Source organism: Solanum stenotomum, chromosome 4 (assembly GCF_019186545.1).
Source record: "Solanum stenotomum isolate F172 chromosome 4, ASM1918654v1, whole genome shotgun sequence".
NCBI classification, from domain to species: Eukaryota; Viridiplantae; Streptophyta; class Magnoliopsida; order Solanales; family Solanaceae; genus Solanum; species Solanum stenotomum.
In genome coordinates this window covers 62411540-62439080 of record NC_064285.1, presented here as the reverse complement: position 1 = coordinate 62439080, position 27541 = coordinate 62411540, and the positions used below count along the sequence as shown (strand labels likewise).

Below are 27541 nucleotides of genomic sequence, written 5' to 3'. Positions count from 1 at the left end.
ACCTACTACCTGTTGTGAGTAAAAGGTAGACAGATATCTAAGGAATTACTTGAGGGGCGTGAAAGCTCTTTAAAAAAAGGATTCAATTTAAATAATTCTTTTTGTTTGAGTTCAAAATAAAGAAAAGTTAAATATAGTTTTAAAAAAATTATATTTTATTGAACTCAAATAATTGGTGATTGGAAATTTGAAAGTTGTTGATTGATTGGTAGATACTTACTATTCATAATTCTCTATCCACCAAATAAAGCAAAGCATATCCCAAAAAAATAAAATAACCAATAAATAAATAAATTATATCACAAGATGAACTCTTTTCCCCTTTCTTCTCCATTGCGGATTTGCGCTTATCAACTTCATCTCCATGGAAAATAATCATCAACAACATTAATTTGCACAATTCCGATCAACTTGGTGGCCGCCGGCGACAATTTCCGACGACCCCATCTCCTATTTCCACCTACCGGCCATGCCCCGTCGGAAAAATCCGGATACAAATGGATCAAGATCCGTAGTTTTTCGACAATCGGAGATTGACCCACCTCGTTATAGGGGTGTACGTAAACGGCCATGGGGTCGATTCTCTGCTGAGATAAGGGATCCGGTGAAAAAAGCTCGGAAATGGCTGGGTACATTTGATACAGCGGAGGGTGCTGCACGAGCTTATGATACTGCTGCAAGGTCCTTTCATGGAGCTAAAGCGAAAACTAATTTCCCAATATTGCCTCCTTATGGGGAGAATCAATTTGAAAATCTTCAACAATCAAGGCCGGCGTCGAGTAGTATGAGTAGTACGGTGGAATCATCGAGTGATGCGCGTGCATTGTGTAAAATTATGCAACCGCGGATTGAAATTCCTCGCCGGATTCCGATGGGGGAATGCCATAGTGATTGTGATTCGTCGTCTTCTGTGGTGGATGGTAATTGCATTGGCGGCGGCGATGATCAGACGTCGTCGTTTTGTAAAGATCCTCTGCCGTTTGATTTGAACTTTCCACCTCCATCTGATGATTTTCATATAATGCCCCTTTGTGTTTCTAGTTAATTTTTGATGATTATGATTGAAAAAAAGAACTTTTTTTTCTATGTTTTTCGTTTAATTCTGAATTTTTTTTCTTGTTTAAAATGTATCCATTTGCTGAATGATGATAACCAAATGTGTTTTTAAGTTATGCATAACTTTGTGTAGTTTTTTCGTTGAGCTGAAGGTCTCTCGGAAACAGTCGTAGGGGTATAATCTACGTACACTTTACCCTCCTCAGGCCTTACATTGGGTGTTCGTTGTTGTTGTTGTTGCATAGATTAGTGTGCTCTGTCATGATGCAATCTGTATTAGAAAAGATTGTATCTTTACTATTGAACACGGGATCTGATTATGGAATTTTTATCTGTCTTCTGATCTGCTTCTGCTTGATGCAAATAGCAAAATGAACACTTGACCTTTTCTTTTGTACAAAGAATGTTTACATTCATAAGTGAATTATCACATAGGAGATATTCATTTTTTGTTATATCTCTGCATTTTCTTTGAGTATGTTAGTAGTATCATGGACTATCAAATGAGTTGAAAGTCATTTATCCTCAATTTAAATAAGTGTTGTCAAAGGCGCGCTTTAAGCATTGAAGCGAGGTGTAAAACATGTTGAGCGCTTCGTCTTGCTTAGCGGGCTCTTCAGTGTCTTCATCAAGACTCTTAAGCCCTATATTACCTTGCCAATGAGTATAATTCTCAAGAGGCGATACTTAACAATTGATATTTCACTTTATGGTAATTTTTTTCAATTTCTTTATCCATATATTTTTGTTGTTCAGGCTTATAATTATATTAAGTTTTTGAGTACACATATATTTGTATATTTTCTTCATAAAAGTCCACGCTTTATTTGCGGTTTCCGCTTAAAGCTCCAATGGACCTTGGTGCTTTTGTGCGTTTTGCCGTTGGCAATACTGATTTGAATGTGGAGGATATGTACTGGCACGGAAGAAGATGGAGTGGAGGCTTCCAAAAGATTTCGCAGCCAAGAAAAAGTAAGACCATTAAACCTTTACATTTTATTCTTACATATGAGTATTATGAATAGACAAACTCTGTCATAGCTGATTATCCTCCTATTGAAATTTGGAATTTAGGGAGGCAACATATGTTGTTCCCAAGAAACAAAATGTCATGAACGGACTTTGAGAATCTAGTAAGGTGAACAATTTGGAGGATAATAAGGTAAAAGAACGACCTTTCTCCAACAACAATAACATACCCAATGTGAAGGTAGGGTTGGGGGGGGGGGGGGGTACGCAGACCTTACTACCTTCCTCTCCCCAACTCCTAAGAAGCAGAAAAGTGATGGAAAATATAATCTGTAGCTGAGAATTAGCGGCAACTCAATTGTAGAATTGTTCAAAATGTTGTAGAGGTGTAAGATTTTATATTTATCAAGGCCCTTCCCTGCTCCAGTCTCCTCGGCTACCAAGGACAAGATAATGAAGCTTAGCTCTACAACTTCGATGTTTGCATACTTGGTAAGTTTATTTAGCTATGGACTGGCAACTGTCTTGTGACTGAATGACTCGTCACAGCTGAACGATTGTAAAAATTGTCTCCTTTACATTCTTAACCTCAACTTATTCTCAGATTGTAATAGTGGTAAGTGGTGATCCATCCCAGCATTTGCAAGACGGTTTGCTCCATTTTGATATTCAGGAAGGGCATGGAACACGTTTGAGAAGTTAGTCGATTCTGAAAATTGAATCTATTTTCCAAAAGATATTAGGAAATGCTGATGGTTCCTTTGAAAGTTTAAATTTGTTAGAGGTCGATGAAGTCCTTGGTGGGCAAAGGTCACTGTGTTATGTAATTGCACACAAAACATGATTTAGACGCTTCAATTCGTCTTTATTTCATGTCTGCTTTTGTGTATGCTGGTTGTATATGGGAGATTTTCCCATTATAAATGAAACCATTTACCTTATCAAAAGTTCATCTTTCTCTTCTGCTGCGCGTTTCTAGTTTCTTCATATTCAACTCTATTAACAACTTCGTTCTCTTATGTTATACCAGGAACACTTTGCTATTCAATACGACTTTTTGACGATGAAAGTGAAATCATCCTCGTTAATGCTGATGCTAGCCTTGTCCTGCAGTTGGAAAAGACTTGCAATACTGATTCAACATAGCCATTTACTTGAACGTTGGGATACGTTCAGATATGGTCCGATCCATTGTCTAGTTCGTCTGCCAGCAGGATGTTGTCTGTGCTTTGTGATTGCTAGTCATATGTGAGTAGTAGTAACAACTATATTGAGTTTGCTTGGAACTCAATGAACTCATGAAAAAGTGTAGAATCACAATACCATATCTAAGAAAGGTTGTCCCAAAAGGTTGTTGCTGGGTGATAAGTACTTATTCATTCTTAATCAGAGGTCCCGAGTTCGAGTCTTGGAAATGGAGACACCTCCAAGTAGGACTTTCCACTGTGAATCAAGATTAGTCGGGTTCCAAAACATCTCAGAATGCAAATAGTATGTGTCTGATCTGTCATGTTGTTGTGCAATGTTTCTTGATAATACATAAATATGTCTTAGCTAACATTTATGTCCTCCAACTTTGGGTATGCACAAGTAGACATTTAAACTTGTATAAAAATTGAACAAGTAGACATAAGTGTACGTAGGGCCGTCAAAACGGGCTTAGCCCATGAGGGTGGCCCAATCCAACCCGTTATTGGGGTAGGGTTGGGATAGGATTTTTCAAGCCCATTTAACACTAGGGCTTATATGCCCAACCTATATAAGCCCTTGACCCTTGAGGCTTAATCGAGGCGGGGCCGGGATCGGCCCATGGGCCAAAACTTTTTATTTAAGGGTAACTTACAATAATCTCACTAGTGTATAATCTAATTACTTAAACACACGATATGTTGTAATATTATGAATTTTATCAAATTTTGGTACATTCAGATACATGTATCTCGAAATATATGGACTTAAAATTAGGTTAATCTGTTCTAGATACGCTCTATTAAAGTAGATTCGCATGTATCTAGGATAAATAGACAAATATCGTGCCCTCGCCTCCATCCAATCTTGCTTGTCACTCTCTTATCTCGCTCGCGTATTTGGTATGCGAGATGCATGTTAATTACACTAGACTTTTTGTTAGTGTTATTAAAAAAGAACACCATTGTTTGCCATATTTGATTTGAAAATCTTCTAATTTTCTTGATGTTATAGAATTATAAGTTTGAAAANATGTCAGCAGCTAGGCATGGTTAAGACTGGAGCTGATGTCGAGAGGTGGTGTTAAAGTTGTTCAACATCAGCCCCTATATTTTAGTTTGACTAGTTCTGCAGTATAGCTATATTTTAGCTTTCTGTTGGTACTTAGTTAGTGATAGTTTTTCCCTGTTTTGCAGTGTTGCAGATGTGTTCCTAAAGTTTAGGAGTATTTGTTTAGTGAAATTAAATTAGTGGTTTAGTGGGAATATGATTCCATAATATGTAAGCCTATATAAGGCACAAAGCGTATTGAATAAAAAAGTAGACAACCACTTCTCTGCAAAACATCTCTCTTTTTGTTCTTCTTGTTATATTCCTTTTCAATTTTTGGCTTCTCTGTGAGTTAGAGTTTTACATTTGGTATCAAAGCGAGGCAGTTCTGTGGAAAATCATTTACTGCAGGTTTTTTTTTTTTTTGAGATTTCTATTGTCGACGCAATGACGGACCTACAAGCGGTCGGCAGAATAAAAAAGCTCAACAACAACAACTACAGTACGTGGTCAACTTGTATAATGTCTTATATGAAAGGACAAGACCTGTGGGAGGTTGTCAATGGCAGCGAGGTGACACAACCAGAAGCAGAAGATGCAAACGGCATGTTGCCGAAGTGGAAGATAAAAGCGGGAAAGGCTATGTTTGCCTTAAAGACAACGGCTGAAGAGGATGTGCTAGAGCACATACGAGATGCCACCATCCCAAAGCAGGCTTGGGATACACTGGCCAAGCTATTTTCAAAGAAAAATGATATGAGACTCTAACTCTTAGAGAGTGAATTACTCTCGATAGCACAATGCAACATGTCAATTGCACAATACTTTCATAAGGTAAAGATGCTATGTCGAGAGATTTCAGAGTTAGATCCACAAGCTCCAATTGGAGAGACGAGGATGAAGCGGATCATCATCCATGGTCTGAAGCTTGAATATAGAGGTTTTATTGCTGCTGTACAAGGATGGCAAAATCAACCTTCACTTGTAGAATTCGAGAATTTGCTAGCAGGTCAGGAAGCCTTAGCCAAGCAGATGAGAGGAGCTTCATTGAAGGGTCAGGAGGAAGCACTCTATGTCAATAAAGGAAGCTGGAATTTCAAGCAGCATGGTGCTAGTGGATCTAAAAAGAACGATGATGAGGTGGAAGGTCGTCAAGACAAAGGGAGCACTCGTGAAGGGGGTGGTTGGAAGAATCATCGTGGCAAAAAGTTTGAAGGGAAATGCTACAATTGCGAGAAGAAGGGACATATGGCGAAAGATTGCAGGTCAAAGAAAAAGACTGTGGAAAGTAATGCTGCCATTTCCAAAGTTGAAGAGGAGTGGGATGTTGAGGCTTTCTTCGCTGTAGAAGATGAGGATCTAGTCTTTACAGCTTTAACATCCAATCAAATTGACCATGAGAAGGATTGGATTGTTGATTCAGGTTGCACAAATCACATGACAAGTGACATGGATAAGTTGCAAAATTTGTCCGAGTACAAAGGCAATCGTAAGGTGGTGACAGCTGATGACACAAAACTACCGATAGCTCACATTGGTAAGACTGTAGTGCCTCCTAAGAATTGTACTGATCTGATGCCGCTTCAACATGTTTATCATGTCCCAGGTATGAAGAAAAATCTTCTTTCAGTAGCACAACTAACATCTTCAGGCCATTTTGTTTTGTTTGGTCCAGAAGATGTAAGGATATATGATCATCTTGAGATTAAAGAAAAGCCAGTGATGAAAGGACCAATGCTGAATTCTGTCTATGTAATGTCGGCAGAAACCGCATATGTAGACAAGACTAGGAAAAACGAGACTGCAGATTTATGGCACATGCGATTGAGTCACGTTAGCTACTCTAAGCTTAGTGTCATGATGGAAAAGTCAATGTTGAAGGGTCTTCCCAAACTTGCNTTTTATATTTATCAAGGCCCTTCCCTGCTCCAGTCTCCTCGGCTACCAAGGACAAGATAATGAAGCTTAGCTCTACAACTTCGATGTTTGCATACTTGGTAAGTTTATTTAGCTATGGACTGGCAACTGTCTTGTGACTGAATGACTCGTCACAGCTGAACGATTGTAAAAATTGTCTCCTTTACATTCTTAACCTCAACTTATTCTCAGATTGTAATAGTGGTAAGTGGTGATCCATCCCAGCATTTGCAAGACGGTTTGCTCCATTTTGATATTCAGGAAGGGCATGGAACACGTTTGAGAAGTTAGTCGATTCTGAAAATTGAATCTATTTTCCAAAAGATATTAGGAAATGCTGATGGTTCCTTTGAAAGTTTAAATTTGTTAGAGGTCGATGAAGTCCTTGGTGGGCAAAGGTCACTGTGTTATGTAATTGCACACAAAACATGATTTAGACGCTTCAATTCGTCTTTATTTCATGTCTGCTTTTGTGTATGCTGGTTGTATATGGGAGATTTTCCCATTATAAATGAAACCATTTACCTTATCAAAAGTTCATCTTTCTCTTCTGCTGCGCGTTTCTAGTTTCTTCATATTCAACTCTATTAACAACTTCGTTCTCTTATGTTATACCAGGAACACTTTGCTATTCAATACGACTTTTTGACGATGAAAGTGAAATCATCCTCGTTAATGCTGATGCTAGCCTTGTCCTGCAGTTGGAAAAGACTTGCAATACTGATTCAACATAGCCATTTACTTGAACGTTGGGATACGTTCAGATATGGTCCGATCCATTGTCTAGTTCGTCTGCCAGCAGGATGTTGTCTGTGCTTTGTGATTGCTAGTCATATGTGAGTAGTAGTAACAACTATATTGAGTTTGCTTGGAACTCAATGAACTCATGAAAAAGTGTAGAATCACAATACCATATCTAAGAAAGGTTGTCCCAAAAGGTTGTTGCTGGGTGATAAGTACTTATTCATTCTTAATCAGAGGTCCCGAGTTCGAGTCTTGGAAATGGAGACACCTCCAAGTAGGACTTTCCACTGTGAATCAAGATTAGTCGGGTTCCAAAACATCTCAGAATGCAAATAGTATGTGTCTGATCTGTCATGTTGTTGTGCAATGTTTCTTGATAATACATAAATATGTCTTAGCTAACATTTATGTCCTCCAACTTTGGGTATGCACAAGTAGACATTTAAACTTGTATAAAAATTGAACAAGTAGACATAAGTGTACGTAGGGCCGTCAAAACGGGCTTAGCCCATGAGGGTGGCCCAATCCAACCCGTTATTGGGGTAGGGTTGGGATAGGATTTTTCAAGCCCCTTTAACACTAGGGCTTATATGCCCAGCCTATATGAGCCCTTGGCCCTTGAGGCTTGATCGGGGCGGGGCCAGGGTCGGCCCATGGGCCAAAACTTTTTATTTAAGGGTAACTTACAATAATCTCACTAGTATCTAATCTAATTACTTAAATACACGATATGTTGTAATATTATGAATCTTATCAGATTTTGGTACGTTCAGATACATGTATCTCGAAATATATGGACTTAAAATTAGGTTAATATGTTCTAGATACACTCTATTAAAGTAGATTCGCATGTATCTAGGATGCATAGACAAATATCGTGCCCTTGCCTCCCTCCAATCTTGCTTGTCACTCTCTTATCTCGCTCGCGTATTTGGTATGCGAGATACATGCTAATTACACTAGACTTTTTGTTAGTGTTATTAAAAAAGAACACTATTGTTTGCCATATTTGATTTGAAAATCATCTAATTTTCTTGATGTTATAGAATTATAAGTTTGAAAAGAAAAAAAGAAGGGCTAGCCCGCCCCAACTCTCGGCCCTTCTAGGGTTGGGTTGGGTTGAACATTTTCAAGCCCTTCCGAATGAAGGGCCAACCCGCCCTAGCCCTTCAAATTCCTTGGCCCGCGAGGCTTGGGCCGGGTGGAGCTGGGCCGGCCCTTTTTGACAGCTCTACGTTATGTGACATATTACATGTAGGATGTCAGGTAGGATATGAATTGTCACATTTTGCTAATGCAAAGCAATTGAAAATAACAAGAAATTAGAGTTTAATCATGGTGATTTAGTTCCATAATAGTTTTGGCAAAATTTAAACAAACCATGTAGAAGGGTGTAGTTCCAAAAAAAAAAATCTACTCTAACTATTCCATGTGAAACAATATCTAATAAAAGGCATAATAAATAAGCATGCCTTTAATTGGCATCACTCGATATTTATGGCGTCAATTTTGAATGTATATAAATACTCTTAAATCATTATAAAGTTGAACAATTAAATACACATATTTTATATGACATATCGCATGCGATTCATTATATTAAAAATAATTTTCACTTTTATTCGTTCACTTCTTTTAGAAGGTTAAGGGGGAGGGGATTCTTTGAACATTAATTATCCACTTTAATATATCAATTTAAATATTCTCTTTTTTATGTTATATTCATAACATTACTACAAATTCTCCAAATCATTTCTTATTTCCTTTTGAAACGTAAGTAATGAATATTATACAGAATGTATTTTCTATATATAGATCAATATACAAAATATATGATTTAACTTTTTATTTATCTATAAAAAAAAAAATTCCTTGCAAGCTATTTAAGTAAGCTACTTATAAAATTAACATTGTTTGTAACCCGTTTGGATTGACTTTAAAAAAATAGTTTTTAAGACAAAAATAAAAAGTCAAACTGAAATGACTTTTAAGTCAAAAAATAAAAAGTAGGGAGAGACCTACTTTTGGTTTTTGACTTATTTTAAGTCATTTTAAACTTATTTTAAGTCATTCTTGACCTTGCCAAACACTTCTCAACTTATTTTAAGTCATTTTTGACTTATTTTAGTTATTTTTTATATTTGTCAAACACTTTGAGAAATCAAAAACTGACTTAAAAGTAGGTTTGACCAACTTTTAAGCCAATCCAAACACTCATTGGCTTAAAAGTTGATCAAACCTACTTTTAAGTCATTTTTTTACTTCTGGAAGTATTTGACAAATATAAAAAATAACTAAAATAAGTCAAAAATGACTTAAAATAAGTTGAGAAGTGTTTGACAAGATCAAGAATGACTTAAAATAAATCAAAAACCAAAAGTAGGTCTCCCCTACTTTTTATTTTTTGACTTAAAAGTCATTTTAATTTGATTTTTTATTTTTGACTTAAAAACTATTTTTTTTAAGCCAATCCAAACGCTCCTTAAGTTGTTTGTAAAAATTTCAAAAAATTATATGCCATCATGTTATTCTCCGTCTTCAATATATATCACATTTTTTCATTTTAAATCAATTTAAAAAGTGATACTACTAACAACTCAATTTAAAAAGTGATGCTACAAACAATTTTATTTCATTATTTCATTTTATACTTAATAAAATTATTTATATTCATATAAATTTTCATTTTCTTTATAAACTTCATATTCAATCAAACATTTCAACATAAGTTAGAAAAAAACGAGTACAATAATATTTATGTATTTTACTTAATTTTTCATTGACAAAAATTATTATCACGAGTTCAAATTGTGAGATCAATCACTTACTAAATTAAATGTTTATAATAGATACTTATAGTCCGATTCTCGTGGGAACACAGTGCAAGCTGGAGGTTAATGCTAAACTTTTTTAAATGCCCTGGTGCAGTACCGGGGCTGCTTACGATGTGAAGATAGGAGAAAACGTGGGTACTTCAGGTTCCACATCTTCTCCAAAAAATTTTCCTTTTCGTGGGGTCTTTAGCTTTGTTCCTCCACCACAAATCCCCTCTCCCCCAAAAATAGTTATAAAATTATAAAGCAAAAAAGGTAGATAAACCCCTTTCATTTCTTCAAGTTTACACTTGATCCACTGATGAACAGTCAAAAAGTTGTTTTGGGTTGAAGGGAAGTTGATTCTTGAAAATACCCAATTTGCAAAAACTTGTTTTTGATTGAGGGGTAGTTGATTCTTGAAAAATACCCAATTTGCTAAAAACTTGTTTGGGGTTGAGGGGTAGTTGATTCTTGAAAAATACCCAATTTGCTAAAAAGTTGTTTGGGGTTGAGGGGTAGTTGATTTTGGAGGATACCCAATTTGCTATTGGGAGTATAGAGGGAGATGGTGGAAAGTTCAATTGGAGGGGTGGTGCCAGCAGTGAAGGGGGAGGTGATGAGGAGGATGGGGGACAAAGAGGAGGGGGGTAGTGTAAGGGATGAAGAAGTTGGGACAGTGACAGAATGGGAATTGGACAGGGAATTGTTGTGTCCTATATGTATGCAGATCATAAAGGATGCATTTTTAACAGCTTGTGGACATAGTTTTTGCTATATGTGCATAGTTACTCATCTTCACAACAAGAGTGATTGCCCCTGTTGTTCTCATTATCTCACTACCAGTCAACTCTATCCCAATTTCCTTCTTGACAAGGTTTGTTCAGTTTAATGTTGTTTCTTACTAGCAATTATTCATGCATTTTTTTGTAATACTTATTGAAAATGTGCCCAGTAAAGTTGAATGGATAGCTAACATAGTATAGTAATTGTTGTTCAGTATAGTGTTCATATTGACTGTTGAGCACTGAAATATAAGTAGCTGAGCTGACTTAAGTACATGGTGTTGAAGGACATAGTACATTCACAATTTTGTAGTATTGGCTGAAAATGTGCTCAGTAAAGTGGAACAGATATTAGTTATTCATATAACCAGTGTTTTATGTGAAAATGTTTGGGTGAAGATGTGGATGACCTCCTCCTTCAATGTCCGGTGACAACTTGCTTTTGGTGTGAGATTTTGAGATGGTTCTGCCTACCATTGGTGATATTGGGCATAGTGGAGGAGGTGTAGAGATAAATTTTGTACAACTAAGTAGTAGTCTTTTGTCCCTTATTTTCTTTTGGTGCACCCAAGATGTTCCTTTCTGAGTTTCTGTATAGAAAATAGGGTATTGTTAGTAGAAAGCTATTACTCCCTTGGTCCCAATTTATGTGGCACACTTTAAGTTTTTGTTTGTTCCTATAAGAATGTCATCTTTCTATAATAAAAACAATTAATCTTTAAAATTTTCATGTTACCCTTGAAATGATTTATATCCATACAAATGTCTAAAGCTTTTTTTTTTTGATGAAGTAATTGGTTTAATCATAGAAGTCATCAAGAAGATGCAGAGATATACAAATAGAGAGTAAGGTTACATTGTAGCTGCAAAAAGCAAATGTGAGACCTTGTTAGCTACATTACAGGAGCACTATCTTAGGTACAGAGAGCTAACAAATGATTTGATGGGGGTCATATATGCCCAACTAAAGAAAGTAGACATTTTGCTTTAAGGGAGTGGCTGGCAATTGATTTTCCATCAAAGCATCTACTGTTCCATAACCATTCTCCAAATTGATTTGATGGAGTTGTCAACTTCCCAACTTCCCCAGGTTTCAAAAGCCTCATTGGTACTGTTTGGCATAACGCAACTAATTCCAAAAAGAGAACAGAACATGCTCCAAAAATTTGTTGCAACTATACAGTGTAGAAATAAGTGATTGTTGATCTCTTAACTCCCTGTGACACATATGGCATCTGTTGACCATCTGAATCTTCCTTTTCATAAGGTTGTCTTGAGTCAAACATTTCTCATAGAGTACAGTCCAGCTGAAACAGATGATTTTAGGAGGTAATTTAGTTTTCCAGATCAACTTCCCAGGTTACAGATAAAGTTTGTTTTAGACCCTAAATTTCAAAAGTCTTCCTTTCTTTCTTAAACTTTGTGTCAAGTCAAAACGGTGCCTTTTAAATCGAGACAGAGAGAGTATCATTTTGTTCCTTTCTGGTTGACTTCTTGTATATGGGCACTTACTTTTCCCACACATATGAATTTATTAATTAAAAAAATGTATAGAAAATTGGTTATCGTTCGTTGAATAAACTTATTATGACATAGATTCTCTACTTTTTGATACATTACTTGTATACAGGAGATTCTCCATTATTTATTAAACTATTTACCTTATAAAAAACATTAGAAAGATCTCCAACAGGGACATAACAACATTTTAGTAGCTCTCCTTTTATGTTATATGGGAATTATGTCCTTTCTTCTAATCATACTGCACATTTTTCTCTAATAGGTAGACGAGATTCTGCTGAAAAAATAAATTTTGACTTCAACGATGTTATATTGGTTTCTTTAGAGGACAAATCTCTATTTCGATGCAAGTTTGACAATTTCAGTTTTTTTCTAATTAAGGGTTTATTATTTATTATTTGAGGTAAATCCAAAATTGTTCGAATTGTGTAATCATCAATTAGGGGGTCCATAGTCCTTATATTTTCTATCCTTTTGGAAATGGATTTGAGCGTCTAGGATCTCTTTTAAAGTGCCACACATAAAAACCTTGAACTTATGTGAAGGGGGGTTCACCCATCTCACAAGCATACACTTATATAGGGTAATCCTTTGCCACTTATAATAAGTGCATTAACTTACTATACATATATTTATCAAGGGCTTCTTCCGCTTCTCTATCATCACTTTAATTTAGAAAAGAAACATTTTCTTTGTGTAAGAAGAAAGAAAGGTACTTCTCAAGAAAGACGAAAGAAAGAAAAAAATGTGGTAAGCAATTAAGCAGTTAAATATGTTGTTAGCTCCCTTGGAAAACAAAAGTGGTTCTTCAGAGATGGTTTGCACAATGCTCAAAATAAAGATTAGGATGATATGCTTCCTTCAGTTCAAAATGTTGGACTCATTAGAGTCCAAATTATTTGTTCCTTCATCTTTATGGCCTTTGAACATATTTCAATTATAGGCTTTGTTGATTTTTTCTGCATTTAAATCTCTCTTAGAATTGTTAGCAATCATTCTCATTTTATTTTCTAGTTTCTTTTCCATTTTGACTGGTAAGGTTTAAGTTTCATTCACTTTCAAGTACCAGTATCAGTATGCCTTTACGATCTAATAAACTGTTGCTAAGAGATATTAATGTTGTATAATTATGAGATGGTTGCAACTTGAAATGATTTACTTCACTATGCAGCTTATTGTTAAAGGTTTCTCTGTACCACCTTTGTAGCTATTGAAGAAGACATCTGCTCGTCAGATTTCAAAAACTGCATCCCCTGTTGAACAATTTCGTCATTCATTGGAACAGGTGAGTCTGTTTTCTCAATCTCTTGGTGAAGTCATGATGGCATTAGTCTCCGATGTTTGCTTTTGTTTTGACACTACTAAATTTAAGATTGTTTTATGAAGGACTCCCTGTTCAAATTTGCTATTTTTTTAATGAAAATTCGGGTGATCTGGTTTATATGTTGTTTGAGTTATTGTACTCTAATCTAACTTTTAGCTGTGGCCTGTGCCTGAATTCTTGTTTTAGTTTTGGCATCTCTTATTTTGGCTCTATATTTTAAGAAAGAGCATATTAAATTTTGTTATCCAAATTCTGTTTAGGGTGTAACTATTTGTTTATTATATTAGTTAGGTTTGTTTAAGTTGACTCAATTATTGAGCTGTCAAAAAGTCGGATTTCTGAATTCTCGTAAGGCCATCCTTGCAGTGTATTGGCTTGTGATTTATGAGTAGTTCTCACTTCTTCTTAGTGCTTGATGGTGGATGGCATTTTAATATTTATTCAATTGGCTGACTAATCTTTAATTAGATGCCATTCTTTTGTGAAAACAGAGATGAGATTTATCTTTGAATTGAAGTAGGGTGATAATGTCAGTCTACAAATAGGTGTGGTATAATTAGTAGTTGAAATCACCATGGTCCACCAATTCTTTTTATGAATTTCGAGAAATACAATTTCTTGGTTACAGAAGCAGCTGGAGCAGGAAAGTGGAATATACTCTATTATGGCTAATTTGACGGATTGGAGTCATAGGCCTTTTTCTTGATTAAAAAAAGAGAAGAAAAATGGGTTTTGAAGGCACAAATTTTTTTCCCTCTAGACTGGATCACTTATGACAGTCCTACTTACATAGACAATTGGGTCAACTTTATACAGAAGACTTGGTGAAAAAAAGCTTCATACAGAAGACAAGTTTTTGTACTCCATATACGGGGTTGTAGGGGTGGGGTGGGGTCTCCCCTTTTTTACTCCTTTTGTACAGAAGTGGAAGTAAGGTACGACTTTATCAATAAAAAAGAAAAAAGAGGTGGAAGTAGGGTTTAGGGAGTGTGCCAAAAACAAAAGAAGAGGGAAAGTATAGGGAATGAACTTTGGACATTGTCAAATTGGACATTAATGAAGTTACAAATTGCTTGTTGGAATATTTAGGGTGTAGTAAGTATGGTGATACATGACTGGAGATGGGATGTGTTTGCCGAGGTGAAAATTGAATGGGACCAAAGAGAAATTGCAATGGCACTTGAAGGAGATGATGTCTGATTTGTAGTGTTCATAGGCTATGGGAATGGCAAAAGGTTTTCTTGTTGTATAGACGAATGGGTGGAGTTCGTAGAGACCAGAGAATCATATCATTTTGTAAATTCTCTACCTTTTGGCATATATCTTGTATACAACCGTTGTGGCCATGTTTTTTTTTTTTTTTTGATAACCGAGAAATCCGTCTGTGACCCGCCCTTTGGACCAATCATAGCCTTCTAAACTCGGTGAATAATGGGCCCGCCCCTCTACCCTTCTCCACTTAAATACCGGGATTCGCTTTGCATGTGGGGCTTGAACCTGTGACCTAAGCCACAAATCCTCCACCTTTTTCCACTAGAGCTAAGCCTTGGGGGCCGTTGTGGCCATGTTATAAATGAAAATACATATTTTTAATTTTAAAAAAAGGTTTCTGCGAAAAGAAGGGTTAAAAGTGAATTGGTAAAAATTGGGTTAAACTATCTACAATCAAAAAACAGAAAAAAAGAAGGTAAACCATGTCTATTGTGGTCTTGAAGTTGTGAATCAAAATTTCATATTGTAATTTAGACATGTAAAAATAGTTTCTTCTGATATAGTTACTTTGTGGTTCTGATTCTTCTCCATGGGTCAAATGTGGGTAGCTTGGGGATGCTTCATATTCAATCCGAGAGGAGTTAAAAACCCAATAAAGATGCATTCCTTAGTCCTCCAGTCTTACTTCCTAACTCAATAACCAAGGGTCCCTTTTCTCTTCATTTTACTTTTGTCCTCAATTTAACTATGAAAGTGATTGGTGCAACTGCTTGAAAGATCAGATTATGGAGCTCTGCATTTATGTCACTGCACTTAGAACCAGACATAACATTTCTAAAACGCTATTTTCCCAGATCTTTTTATTGGCATGTATGGAATAAATCACACACCTATAAATATTCAACTGTCAGTATCAGTTTTGTGCAGAAGCTTGAGATGTGACACTTGTTATATGCTTAGACAGGGTTGTGAAGTGTCAATTAAGGAGCTGGACGCTCTATTGTTGATGTTGTCAGAGAAGAAGAGGAAATTGGAACAGGAGGAAGCAGAGCGAAATATGCAAATTCTGCTAGACTTCTTACAGATGTTAAGGAAGCAAAAAGTTGATGAACTCAATGAGGTATGTAATTGTTTTAATACCGCCTAGAGAAAAAAAGTCAAGAAGGAGAACAGAGATGTATCTTAAAGAAAAAAAAAATGTATTATGGTAGAAAAGGGTATGGCCATATGCTAGATTTTAGTTTTGCACTCTTATGTGAGTTGAGTGCCTTTTGCTGGCTTTCCTACTTCTATTTGGTTAACCCTATTACCATTTGGTCCCTTCTCCCTAAATAACTTCAAGATATATTATGTTATATACAAGTGGTTCTTCACTTTGTGTCTCCTTTAAAGTCTTGGATAGCTGCAGTTTGCTTTCTCCAAATAACAATCTGATAGCCAGTTTGTTGATTTGTGCATTTAATTAGGTGCAACATGATCTGCAATACATCAAACAGGACTTAAATTCAGTAGAGAGACATAGAATAGACCTATACCGGGCTAGGGACCGGTACTCAATGAAGCTTCGAATGCTAGCAGATGATCCTATTGGGAAAAAACCTTGGTCTTCATCAACTGATAGGAACTTTGGTGGTCTTTTCTCCACTTCACGAAATGCACCTGGAGGATTACCGACTGGAAACTTGACATACAAAAAGGTGGACAGCAAAGCTCAAATAGGCTCTCCTGGACCACAGAGAAAAGATACTTCAATCAGTGAACTGAATTCACAACATATGAGTCAATCAGGTCTGGCTGTGGTTAGGAAGAAGCGCGTCAATGCACAGGTTTGTGGTTGCGACATTATGTTACTTCACAAGTTTCTTAACTACTCCCCCTGTTTCATTTCACGTGGCCCTTATACTAAAACTATATTTTTTGTTTTACTTGTCCCTTGTAACAAATCAAGAGAGATTTGTTATTTTCTTCCAATAATACCCTTCCCACTTGTTGGATCTCACAGGGTATGTTGTTGTAATATTACCCCTATCATTAAGTAACTATATAAAGTAATAGACGTCAAAGATAGATTTCCAAAAGCATAATCAATAAGGATAATTTAGTAAAATAAATCCCTAATAAATACTTTCTTAAAGGGAATGTCAAGTCAACAAATATCAAGTAAAATGAAACGAAGGTAGTCTCAGCTTACTTTTTGCTGTGTTTTCATTGATTATGAAATAGAATGATCTTTGTAATTGATCCAGTACTGGACTCGTGACTTACCGTGAAATTTGATGAGAAAACAGACTATTCTATGACTACCTTTTGGTCACACATTTCTTGATGAATACTTCCTTTGTGGTGATCAAACTATGATGATCTCATCACATCCTAGGTTCTCATTTAACTATTTTCAGCTACCCAACTTTTTCCCGTCATATTGGTGCTATCACATTTGCTGATTTTGAAGAAATCTATCGTGCTCGAGTCTTCTTGATACTTGATAAGCTATTTTCCATCAGCTCTCAAGCTTTCTTGTTGAGAGATGTAAGCAGTGCATATTCCTCCGTCAAGTAATTAGATATATGAACTGCCTTATGCCTATGTTGGTTATGGGTGATCTTTCTGGCCTGGCTTTCTACTCTTTGTTATCTATTTGGTGAATGGTTTTTATGTTTGCTTACAGTTCAATGATCTCCAAGAATGTTACTTGCAAAAGAGACGTCAATTGGCGAACAAATCTCGTGTTAAGGAGGAAAAGGATGCAGATGTTGTACAAAGAGAAGGTTACAGTGAAGGACTAGCAGATTTTCAGTCTGTACTTAGCACTTTCACTCGTTATAGGTATAACTTTTTGTCTGTTATTCGCTGAACATGCTTGCTTTTAAATTGTTGCACTTGTTTCTATTTTTAACCAATTTTTAATTATAGCACTTTCACTCGTTATAGGTATAACTTTTTGTCTGTTATTCGCTGAACATGCTTGCTTTTAAATAGTTGCACTTGTTTCTGTTTTTAACCAATTTTTAATTTTATTCTTTAACAGTCGGTTAAGAGTCATTGCTGAGCTTCGGCATGGGGATCTGTTTCACTCGGCCAATATCGTTTCAAGGCAAGTTTGGTCTTTGCATAAAATTGTTGAAAGCTTAAAGTTCTCCTTTTACTGGTTCCCCTGTGTCAGATTTAAATATGGAAGTTAGCTGTTAAAGAGGAGAGCTGGCGTTGTGGTTGTAGCGCATAGATCATATCCAGAGTGTAAATATGTCTTCGCTGGAGTGCTGATTTTGTTTAGTCTTGTAAATGTTGTGTTTCTCATTACCTCAGACCTGCAAATTGTTTTATGATCCATCTCATTCATTTGGTTCTCTTATTTAGCTCTTGTAGGCGAACCTTATTCCAAGAACTAAACTTTAAATATGTTCATATTGCAGCATTGAATTCGATCGTGATGATGAGTTGTTTGCTACTGCTGGAGTTTCACGGCGTATAAAAGTTTTTGACTTCTCTTCAGTGAGTTTTTAATTTATAGCTGGTTTTGTCTCTTGATAACATTGGGTGCAATGACATTACTGAATGACATATCATGGGTCAATTTCTACTGTTGATATTGCAAATGAGAAAGTGCAAAAGCTATTTTATTCTGAAATTGTTTTTCACCGTTTGATTACTCATAAAAAAACAAGCTGAGATGATCCAAGTGTTAGTTGTTCAAACTCAACGTCAGTGTTAATGAGTGCTTCGGCTCAAATTCCGAATGGGCTTGAAAGCAAACTCAATCACAACAACAACAACTACATGTCAATCCCAAACTCGTTGACTCATAAATTTTGTGAAAGTTGAACTTGTGCTGATAAATTGAATTTGAGCTCGTACCTCAATTCAAGCTCAAATTATATAGAGTATATATTAACAACATATAAAAGTAAAACAACAAATTTTGGAATTAAATGGGGTCATAAAGTTTTTTCGCACTATTAACTTGAAAAATGCATTTAGAAAATAATATGCAAATTGTTACATTATAAATATTTTCAAATGAATAATTGTTGAAAATTAGATTGTTCGATGAATATAAAAGAGCATTGCTTGAGTTGTACAAGCTCAGCTCCTTTAACGTACTAGCTCAAAATTTAAAGGAGCTCAGAGACCAACAGTTGAGCTCACAAATACTACAGTTCATTCACAACTTGAACAATCAAGACCTTGTTGGTATACATAATGCTTGATAGGATGTGATGTGTGTATATGGAACCTTCCTCAAGGAACAAATTGCGATCACCTTCTTTCTAAAATAATATTCTCCTTGTAAGAGTAGTGTTGCTGCGAATTTGAATGGCAGCAGGTTCCTGGTGGCAGATAGCACATTGCCTGTTTTGTGCATATTTTGTTATAATTTTTTTATATGTTACCTGCACCACATTGATATGGTACTTATGTAGGAGAAAAACACCCGACTGTTGGAGCTAATTTTGTTTCCATCAATACATACATGAAGAACCTCAAGTAGTGTTTTGCTTCTTCTAATGACACAATCCCCATATTGGCCCTTTAAGTATATAGTCAACCTTTTCAGTGTGCCATGATTGTACCTTCTATTTATCTTGGTTATTTTTTGGTCAAATATAATGTTACCATCTTCAAAAAAAAAAAAATTGTGGTCAAATATTCTGGCAGAGCTCTGCTTTGCATATTGCTCTCATGATTCTGATCTGGCTTGTTATGCTTCTGCATTTCAGGTTGTAAATGAACCTGCAGATGCACACTGCCCTGTTGTTGAAATGTCTACCCGATCTAAGCTGAGCTGCTTGAGCTGGAATAAGTATACCAAGAACCACATAGCTAGTAGTGATTATGATGGAATAGTAACTGTATGGGATGTGACCACTAGACAGGTGAATCAGTACTTCTGCTAATCAGTTTTCACTGTAGACTTTTTCATCTTCCTACGACTGATACTGATCCTTTCTGGTGTTCAGAGTGTGATGGAATATGAAGAGCATGAGAAACGGGCTTGGAGTGTTGATTTTTCACGCACAGAACCCTCAATGCTTGTATCTGGCAGTGATGATTGTAAGGTATTAAAGGATCACTTCTCACTTGTCAAACACAAAGCTTACCCCTACCTTTGTGGTAGAGAGGTTGTTTCCAATAAACCCTCGGCTCGATAGAAAAGAGAAGAATTCAAAGCATGATAGCAAGAAAATGACAACAAAATAACAAGATACAAATCAAAGCATGTCTTCTCGAAAAATCTTGGACCTAGATTCAAAATTTCAGTGTTTGTCTCTACATTTTGGGGCATTACTTCATACTGAAGAAAATCTCTGGGAATAGTATTCCTCCATATTAATTTTTGTTGTTTTGGTACAAATTATTCTTACTGCTTTCTGGCTAGTTTATTATACAACCATGTTTTCCACTGTCTGAGCCAATAACTTGAGTACTTATCTTTTCCCTAACTTGGGTTTGTATCATCATTCTATGCTGCTGCAGGTCAAAGTTTGGTGCACGAAGCAGGAAGCAAGTGTTCTTAATATTGACATGAAGGCAAATATATGCTGTGTAAAATATAATCCTGGATCTAGTGTTCATATAGCGGTAAATTTATTAATTTTTGAAGGGCTTTCTTTTATTATTTCCACTTCTGCACTGCTGGTCAATGCCTTATTTTGATGTAGTGACCTCTTTTCTTCTCTACTTCCAAGTCTCTTAATACGTTTCTACTCATCGAGCCCATGGGTGATAATCTGTACTTGTGCAATCTGAAAAGACCATGACTGATATTATAGGATTCTATCCTCTACTAAGATGCAATATCTGAACATGTATATATGATTGATTGCTCAACCATGCATGTGTGTCTCTTGATGCTGTTAGGTTGATATCCATGATGAGTTTTTTCTGTGATCACGCCATTCTCAAATTCGTTATGCAGTTACACATGGATACTCTTTAGTTTTTTCCATTATCTATGCAGACTCCATGCTTCCTTATGACATATAACTTCATTTGTGTCCGAAAGATTCCAGGCCCTCCATCATGTGTTCCTTAAAAGTTTCTGGATGCTATTTAGAGCATGAATTTCTCATATAGCTCAGTTTTTTGTGCTTCAACCCAAAAAAAGGGAATATATCCTCATGGTGTACATCTCGTTTTCTCTTATAGGTTGGCTCTGCGGATCATCACATTCATTATTATGACTTGAGGAACACCAGCCAGCCGGTTCACATTTTTAGTGGCCATAGAAAAGCTGTTTCATATGTAAAATTTTTGTCCAACAATGAACTTGCTTCAGCATCAACAGACAGTACTCTACGATTGTGGGATGTAAAAGATAATTTGCCGGTAAGACATCTTTCAAGTCTCTACTATCCTTTGGTGAGGAAACTTTTTTGCCACCAACGTGTTGATGTGGTCGTGAGATTCTTCGTTGATCTTCGATAAAAGCAAAAATTATTCACGACAATTAACACTGTTTGAGTGCATTCTAGGTTCGCACGCTTAGAGGACATACGAATGAGAAAAACTTTGTTGGTCTCTCAGTGAACAATGAATTCCTCTCATGTGGCAGTGAAACAAATGAAGTATTCGTGTACCATAAGGTAAGCGCTTCTTTTTTCTTTGATAATCGTGGTGTTGGTACGGGTTACTCTGTCCACCACCAAGGCAAAGACAAATGAGAAGAAATCACCTATTATTTTTGTCTCTGCTTAGATTTGAACTTGAGTTCTCACATGAATCTCAATCCACCTCATTGACCACTAGGCCACACCCTTGGGTGTAACAGCCTTTTAATCTTTGTTTTAGTGCTGATAGTATTTAATTTTAACTAATGCTTTGGGATGGTATAGGCGATCTCCAAACCCGTGACTTGGCATAGATTTGGTTCCCCAGAGATAGACGAAGCGGATGAAGATGCAGGATCTTATTTCATCAGCGCGGTGTGCTGGAAGAGCGATAGCCCTACAATGTTAGCTGCTAATAGTCAGGGAACTATAAAAGTGCTAGTCCTTGCAGCTTGAAGTTAATAAAGCTGCTAGTTAAGAATGTTCTTTGATTGAAATTTTATAGTGGAAAACAGTGAAATGAAATTTCACATTCAATTTTTCTTCTGTAGATATCTATTCAACCATCAAGATGGCATGGTTCCCCCCATATTTGTCAATGTATTCATACATTAAAACATGTAACACAAGTTGTAGTGCTTGGTAAATTTAGAAGGATTGACTGGCAAAGTTTGTTTTTTCTCATTGTGCTGAAGGACATCGGTTTTACACCGTTTCATGGAATAAACTTACTCGTATCCAGTGTTTACACCTAACAACATTCTTTGTCATGATTAAGTAACGAATCGATATGAAAGTACACATTATGAATCATTGTTAAGTGAAAAAATGTATGTGGAACGCTATCATTGATTTTGTGTAAATATCAAGTAGATACGTTCTTTCATGTTATATTGTCCACGCATGCATGTACAAAAACAAGAGAATTTTTTTCACACTATATAACATAAAAGTTATACACCTCAACCATTGAAAAGGGTTGATATTTTACGAAAAGAAGCTCAGGAGGGATAGAAAAGATACAAGAACTTTTACATAACCTAGCAAGATTGAGGGTTATACAAAGTGTTACGGACTTGCAAGGTCAAGAAAACTTGAACAATCATTCAAGAATTCTAAAAGATGAGAAAATAATATAAGAAGAACAAGCTCAGAAAGGATAACGTCACTGCATGTGTCACCACGACGATGACTCTTGATGCCTCATTTCATCACCTTCATATAAATGAATCTCTATGACTTGTAACACCATTGCTTCTTGGTCTAGTACATCCATGGATATGATGAGAAGATAACTAAAAAAAATTCACAAAAACTTGAAGGATACCATACTTTTTTTTGTTCTCACTTTAACCTAACTTAGTATATGGTGTGATGAGAAAATAAATGTGCAGATGGAGTGGGTATTTTATAGATAGAAAAAGAGTGTTTGGTTATGATAAGAAGTAAAGTGCTGGTTGAGAGTATAATTGAGCATTCAATTAAATGTGTGGTTGATGTTTCATTTTCTTTAAAAGAAGAAGGGACAAAAGGGAGATAATGGGAGTTGGATATTTAGGTTCTACCAAAAGAACATACTAGTCTTATTCATAAGGGAGGAGATATAATATTAGGTACGGATTCAGACGAATTTAATAGATATTTAGGTAATTTTATCAAAGAGTCAAAGATTTATCGAAAACAATCTCTCAAAGTAGGAGTAAGGTTTGGATATACACTATTTGGCCTCCTCAAACTTCATTTGTGGGATTATACTAAATATGTTGTTATTGTTGTTGTTGTAATTAAAATGAATCCGGTAAAAGTAGGAGTAAGGTCTACATACACACTACTCTCTCCAGACTTCATTTGTGGGATTATACTGAGTATGTTGTTATTGTTGTTGTTGTTGTTGTTGTTGTTGTTATGGATTTAGTCTCAATATCTCATAAACTTCAAATTCTAACTCTGCCTATACTTATTAATACTCTTTCTTCGTAGTCGTTTGGACATGAATTGGTTCATATTTGGAAGAAAAAGGAAAGTATATATAAAGTTAATTAGTTGAAAATATTGTATTTGAAAGTTGAAGTGATTTTTGAACATGAAAAAACATTTGAAGTTATGCTATTGAAAACTTGACAAATTTCATATTTCAATTTTGAAATAAGGGATTAATTTGATAAACAAATACTTATTTGAAATAATCTCCAAATAGTAATTCAATTTTATTGTTTATCCCTCAAATAATATGAGATATTTGAAAGTTGGAAAAAATAAAATACACAAGACAAAATGACCAAAAAAAAGATCTATTTGAGTTAGACAAAAAATGTAAATAAAAAAAAGTTGTTACTACTAAATTAGTGAATGTTAGTAAATAATGGAGTCAACAATCACCATAAGAAGCTAGACAAAAAATTGTACCTCATCTCTATTTTCTTTCACCATTATTCTTCTAACTTTTTTCTTATTGACTTTTAATGTAAACATAGTTACTCTCTGTCTCAATTTATATGATATTTTTTTAATTTTGAGATTTAAATAAGTCTATATTTGATCATAATTTTTTATAATTGTCAATTATTATAACTTATAATACTTTTTACATAGTTTATAAATATATAGATTCCATTTCAAAAAAATTCAAGATTTCATACGCAAATTCTCGGTCAAACTTAAATTGTTTGACATTCGAAAAACGAAAAACGTCACATAAATTGAGACAGAGCGAGTATTACATTTAGAGGTGTTAAATTTAGACATGTAAAAATGAATTGCGTTAATAAATAAACAGATCTATAACTCGTTCAAAATTATTTAGAATGAACTAAGATAAAGAATGAGTTATAACTCAATTCGCTCATTTCTTACTGAGTTTTATTTGTTTTATAATTTGTTTAAACTAGTGAATGTAATTAGTTAAAATTTCATAAACCCAAAATATAACTATGTTTTGTAAAGAAAAATTAAACTATAGCTATATATTATTATTATAAATATAATTTAAATATTTATCACGTCACGTAATTTTTCCTTTTAATTATTATTGTACGTACAGAGACAAAAAGAATAGGTGGAGTTGATCAGTGGTGTCTTTAATAAAGAAACCAAAAATAGCAAATAGGCAGAAGTATATAGACTATATATTATTATAATAATATAGAGAGAAGGTATGCATTAAATTCATATTTTGGAAGATTTTGACCAGAAAATTAAATGAGACAGAAGAATGAAAGTGACATAACATAAATAATGACAAATATTTATTTATATATCTGGTGTTTATATTAAATCATTTAATTTACTGTCATTAAATAATCTAATATGGTGAGACTTAATATTAATTTATCGTGATTAAGAACAAAAATGTTTTGTTTAATTTAAAAAAAAATTATATCCAGTGTTTGATATTCGGATTGATGCCCCGCCAAATTCAGATACGTATCGAAATATTGTAAATTGAGTAAAACTTTTTTAAAAAAATAATCATGACTCACATCTGAAATCTAGAGACAAAAACACTATATATCATATACAAATTTCTGTCATGTATCTATAATCTATTGATTTAGTGTGAATACCGAGTATAGATAATTAAGTTTTTATGCATAAATGATTTAGTCAGGTGAGAAAGCATATTAATTAACCATGATTAACTGCAAAAAAAAAAACTTTAAAAAAATTCACCTGGTGCCTAGTATTCGCTGATAAAGTACTTTTTAACAAAGATGATTATATATCAGGTTAAGAATAAAAAAGTCAAAAAAAACTATATTCAAATATTTATCATGCATCTATTAACTTGGTGTAAACAAATGATTAAGTTTTCTTTTACCTATAAAAAATATCAGTTGCAGTGGTTGACCATTCATTTTATTCTTTATTTCATTTCCAAAAAAAATAATCACATTTAGCATTAATTTCAGATTCAGTAGAGTCTTGTTACCCTTATTCCTATGTTTTAATTGCAAAATTTTGCACAAACTGTCCACATTTTGCAGTCTCTCAGAATGAGATATTTCTGCATTGTTATGTCATTCTCATATGGTCCTTTTATTTAATGTCTTTTTGGAACTATGTTATACCAAATAAAAATCAACTATGATTTTTTTATCAATCAAAAAATTTTGATGGCTATTTTTTCTAGATAGTTTAATTGAATCGATAAGAAAGGAAAAATATTTTTTAATTTTTATATGAAAAAATTAGGAAGTTTTCAACCATTTAAGTGAAAATTGTTTTTTCTTTATGTATTTTCTCAGTGAGCTGGTTCGAGAAAAATCATATTTTATAGAATAATTGTTTTATTAATTTATGATGAATAAATCTTTGTTTTTAGTAGTGTATGATCTATTGTATATTCCCTTTTTGTTGTTACTTCTATGGAGAAAATTTTAATTGGTGTAGAGGGCGTATAACATATTAATATAGTGGTTAAATTTGATTGTTGCAATAGTGTGCTTCGAATTTATTGTGTAACAATTGAAGTATAATGTTTTAATTAGAATTAAAACCTTTGTTACAAGATTAAATAAGTGATCTTGAATCATGAATTTGAAAGGTGAGTTTAAATCAAGAGAATGTCATTATTTCAAATTATTTCGATCGTCTATAACGTGAAATAATTTACCACTTTCGAGCAGACAAAAATAAAAACAAACATCACAAATAAAATAACTCAATTATAATTCGGTATAAGAATAGAATTATCTCAACAAAGGACACAATTACTCAAACACAAGCACATGTTCAAAAAATTCAGGTTTGAGCACTACCAAGCTAAATTTCATACACGTATATCTGAAATACACAAAAATATTTGAATGCTTGCATAAGTCAAACTTTAAATAAAGTATGTAACTTTGTATGGAGATTTTTACAACTTCAATGTACTATATTTTGAAGTTAATTTTTAAGTGATTAACATACAGAAAAGAATTTATAAACTTTGACTATGACTTAAATATGAGTTCCAAAATTGGCTATTTGTGCACTTTCTTAAGAAAATTGTTTCAAGTATTGAAAAATGTAGGCCCATTTAAGCATCTATATTGGGCCTCCGGCCCAGTTTTATTATTATTTTTTTCTTTTTTGTGTTTCTTCTAACATAATAGGACAAATTACTTAAGTACACAACATTACTTTACATATTCTCAATATTTCCATACTCTTTTACTAAAATACAAAAATCCCTTATTTTCCCCCAATTCAACTTAACCGGATACTTTATTAGTTTAAGTATCCGCCCGTTATTAATTAAAGTATCTGCGCTGCTATATTAAGTATCCGCCCGTTATTAATTAAAGTATCCGTGCCAACAACTTAATAATTTAAGTATCCTCCCTTTATTAATTAAAGTATCCGCGCTGCTATATTATGTATCCGAAAGACACTAAAAAAGGGATTTTTGGTAATTAATGAAAGAATAGGGATAGGAAGTAATTTCCTTCTTATACTATGTGATTTGCCTAATTTTTACAAAATAATATGTAAACTAATTAGAGAAAATAAATGTTTCTGAACAATTTGATTTAAATTTGTTAAAAGTGAACACTTTTGATCTCTTTTAAATATTTAACAAACTCTATTAGTCAGATTTGAGGTGAACGATGAAATTTTTACTTATCGGAAACTCATATTTGAAGATGTAATTTTAGTAGTTTATGACGTTGTATCGGACCTATATTCTAGAACTTGATGCATATTTTTAAGGTATAACTTTAATTATTTTTTGTTCATAGTACAAATTTTTATGTTGGATATTTAGAATTTAACCTGATAGAACTGTGGTTAATGTATTTTTTATTAGTATTTATTTTTGATAAATTTAAAGGATCAATATTACTTATATTTAAGGGTAAATGGTCTGATATACCCCTCAATTTTGTCATTTAGAGCTGATATACACTCCGTTATGAAAGTGGCTCATATATACCCTTACCATTATACAAATGACTCACATATACCCCCACCGTTACAAAAGGAGCTTACATATACCCTTTATCTAACGAAATAAAAAAAATAGTTTTAAGTTTATATTTTTGACTTTTTTAAAAAAAAAATCATGTAGGGGCATATGATCCTTCTAGAAAAGTTCAAGATATATTTTAATCTTTTTCATACATAATTTCTTTTTTGACTTCTTTGATTATCATTATTTAAGTTTCTTATTCTTATTTTATTTTTTCTTTCATTCTTTAGTGTAAAACAAAATTAACTAATTTTTGTGTGGCTATATTATAATTTAAAACTATTTTTTCCGGCTATATTGTAATTAGTTTTTTGAATTTTAAAAAAAAATTGGGGCATTTATAATAAATTTTACAAGAAAAATAGTGAAACATAAATAAATTTGACTATCAAAATAATAAATTGAAATTAGTTGTTGAAACAAAAAAAATAAATAAAAAATACATATGAGGAGGATCAGAT

At 34.1% G+C, this 27541-nt stretch overlaps 3 protein-coding genes across 5 annotated transcripts in view; 2 read left to right on the top strand and 1 right to left on the bottom strand.

Moving 5' to 3' along the window:
• LOC125862153 (small ubiquitin-related modifier 1-like) overlaps positions 1-27541 on the bottom strand; it is a 105068-nt gene that overhangs the window by 35791 nt on the left and 41736 nt on the right. The window contains exon 1 of one of the 2 annotated variants that reach the window (XM_049542159.1): positions 20247-20251. The exons of the other annotated variant lie outside the window; for it this stretch is intronic. The gene's annotated coding sequence lies outside the window, so the exon portion shown is untranslated. Of the gene's footprint in view, positions 1-20246; positions 20252-27541 lie in introns of those variants that run through there. 2 annotated transcript variants of the gene reach the window in all.
• On the top strand, positions 296-7117 carry LOC125862147 (ethylene-responsive transcription factor 7-like). 2 transcript variants are annotated; one of them, XM_049542152.1, is made up of 2 exons: positions 296-2028; positions 6799-7117. In XM_049542152.1, exon 1 carries the CDS (start codon positions 470-472, stop codon positions 1043-1045), a length of 576 nt encoding a protein of 191 aa, XP_049398109.1. In that variant the 5' UTR covers positions 296-469; the 3' UTR covers positions 1046-2028; positions 6799-7117. The 2 variants fall into 2 exon arrangements, with proteins under 2 accessions (XP_049398109.1, XP_049398108.1); XM_049542151.1 differs by lacking the exon at positions 6799-7117 and adding an exon at positions 3056-3374.
• LOC125862119 (E3 ubiquitin-protein ligase COP1-like) lies at positions 9869-21875 on the top strand. Its single transcript, XM_049542116.1, has 13 exons — positions 9869-10614; positions 13251-13328; positions 15544-15699; positions 16046-16405; positions 17248-17405; positions 17608-17673; positions 17993-18071; positions 19298-19453; positions 19538-19636; positions 20055-20159; positions 20727-20906; positions 21053-21163; positions 21413-21875. The coding sequence occupies exons 1-13, from the start codon at positions 10306-10308 to the stop codon at positions 21581-21583; spliced, it is 2028 nt and encodes a 675-aa protein (XP_049398073.1). The 5' UTR covers positions 9869-10305; the 3' UTR covers positions 21584-21875.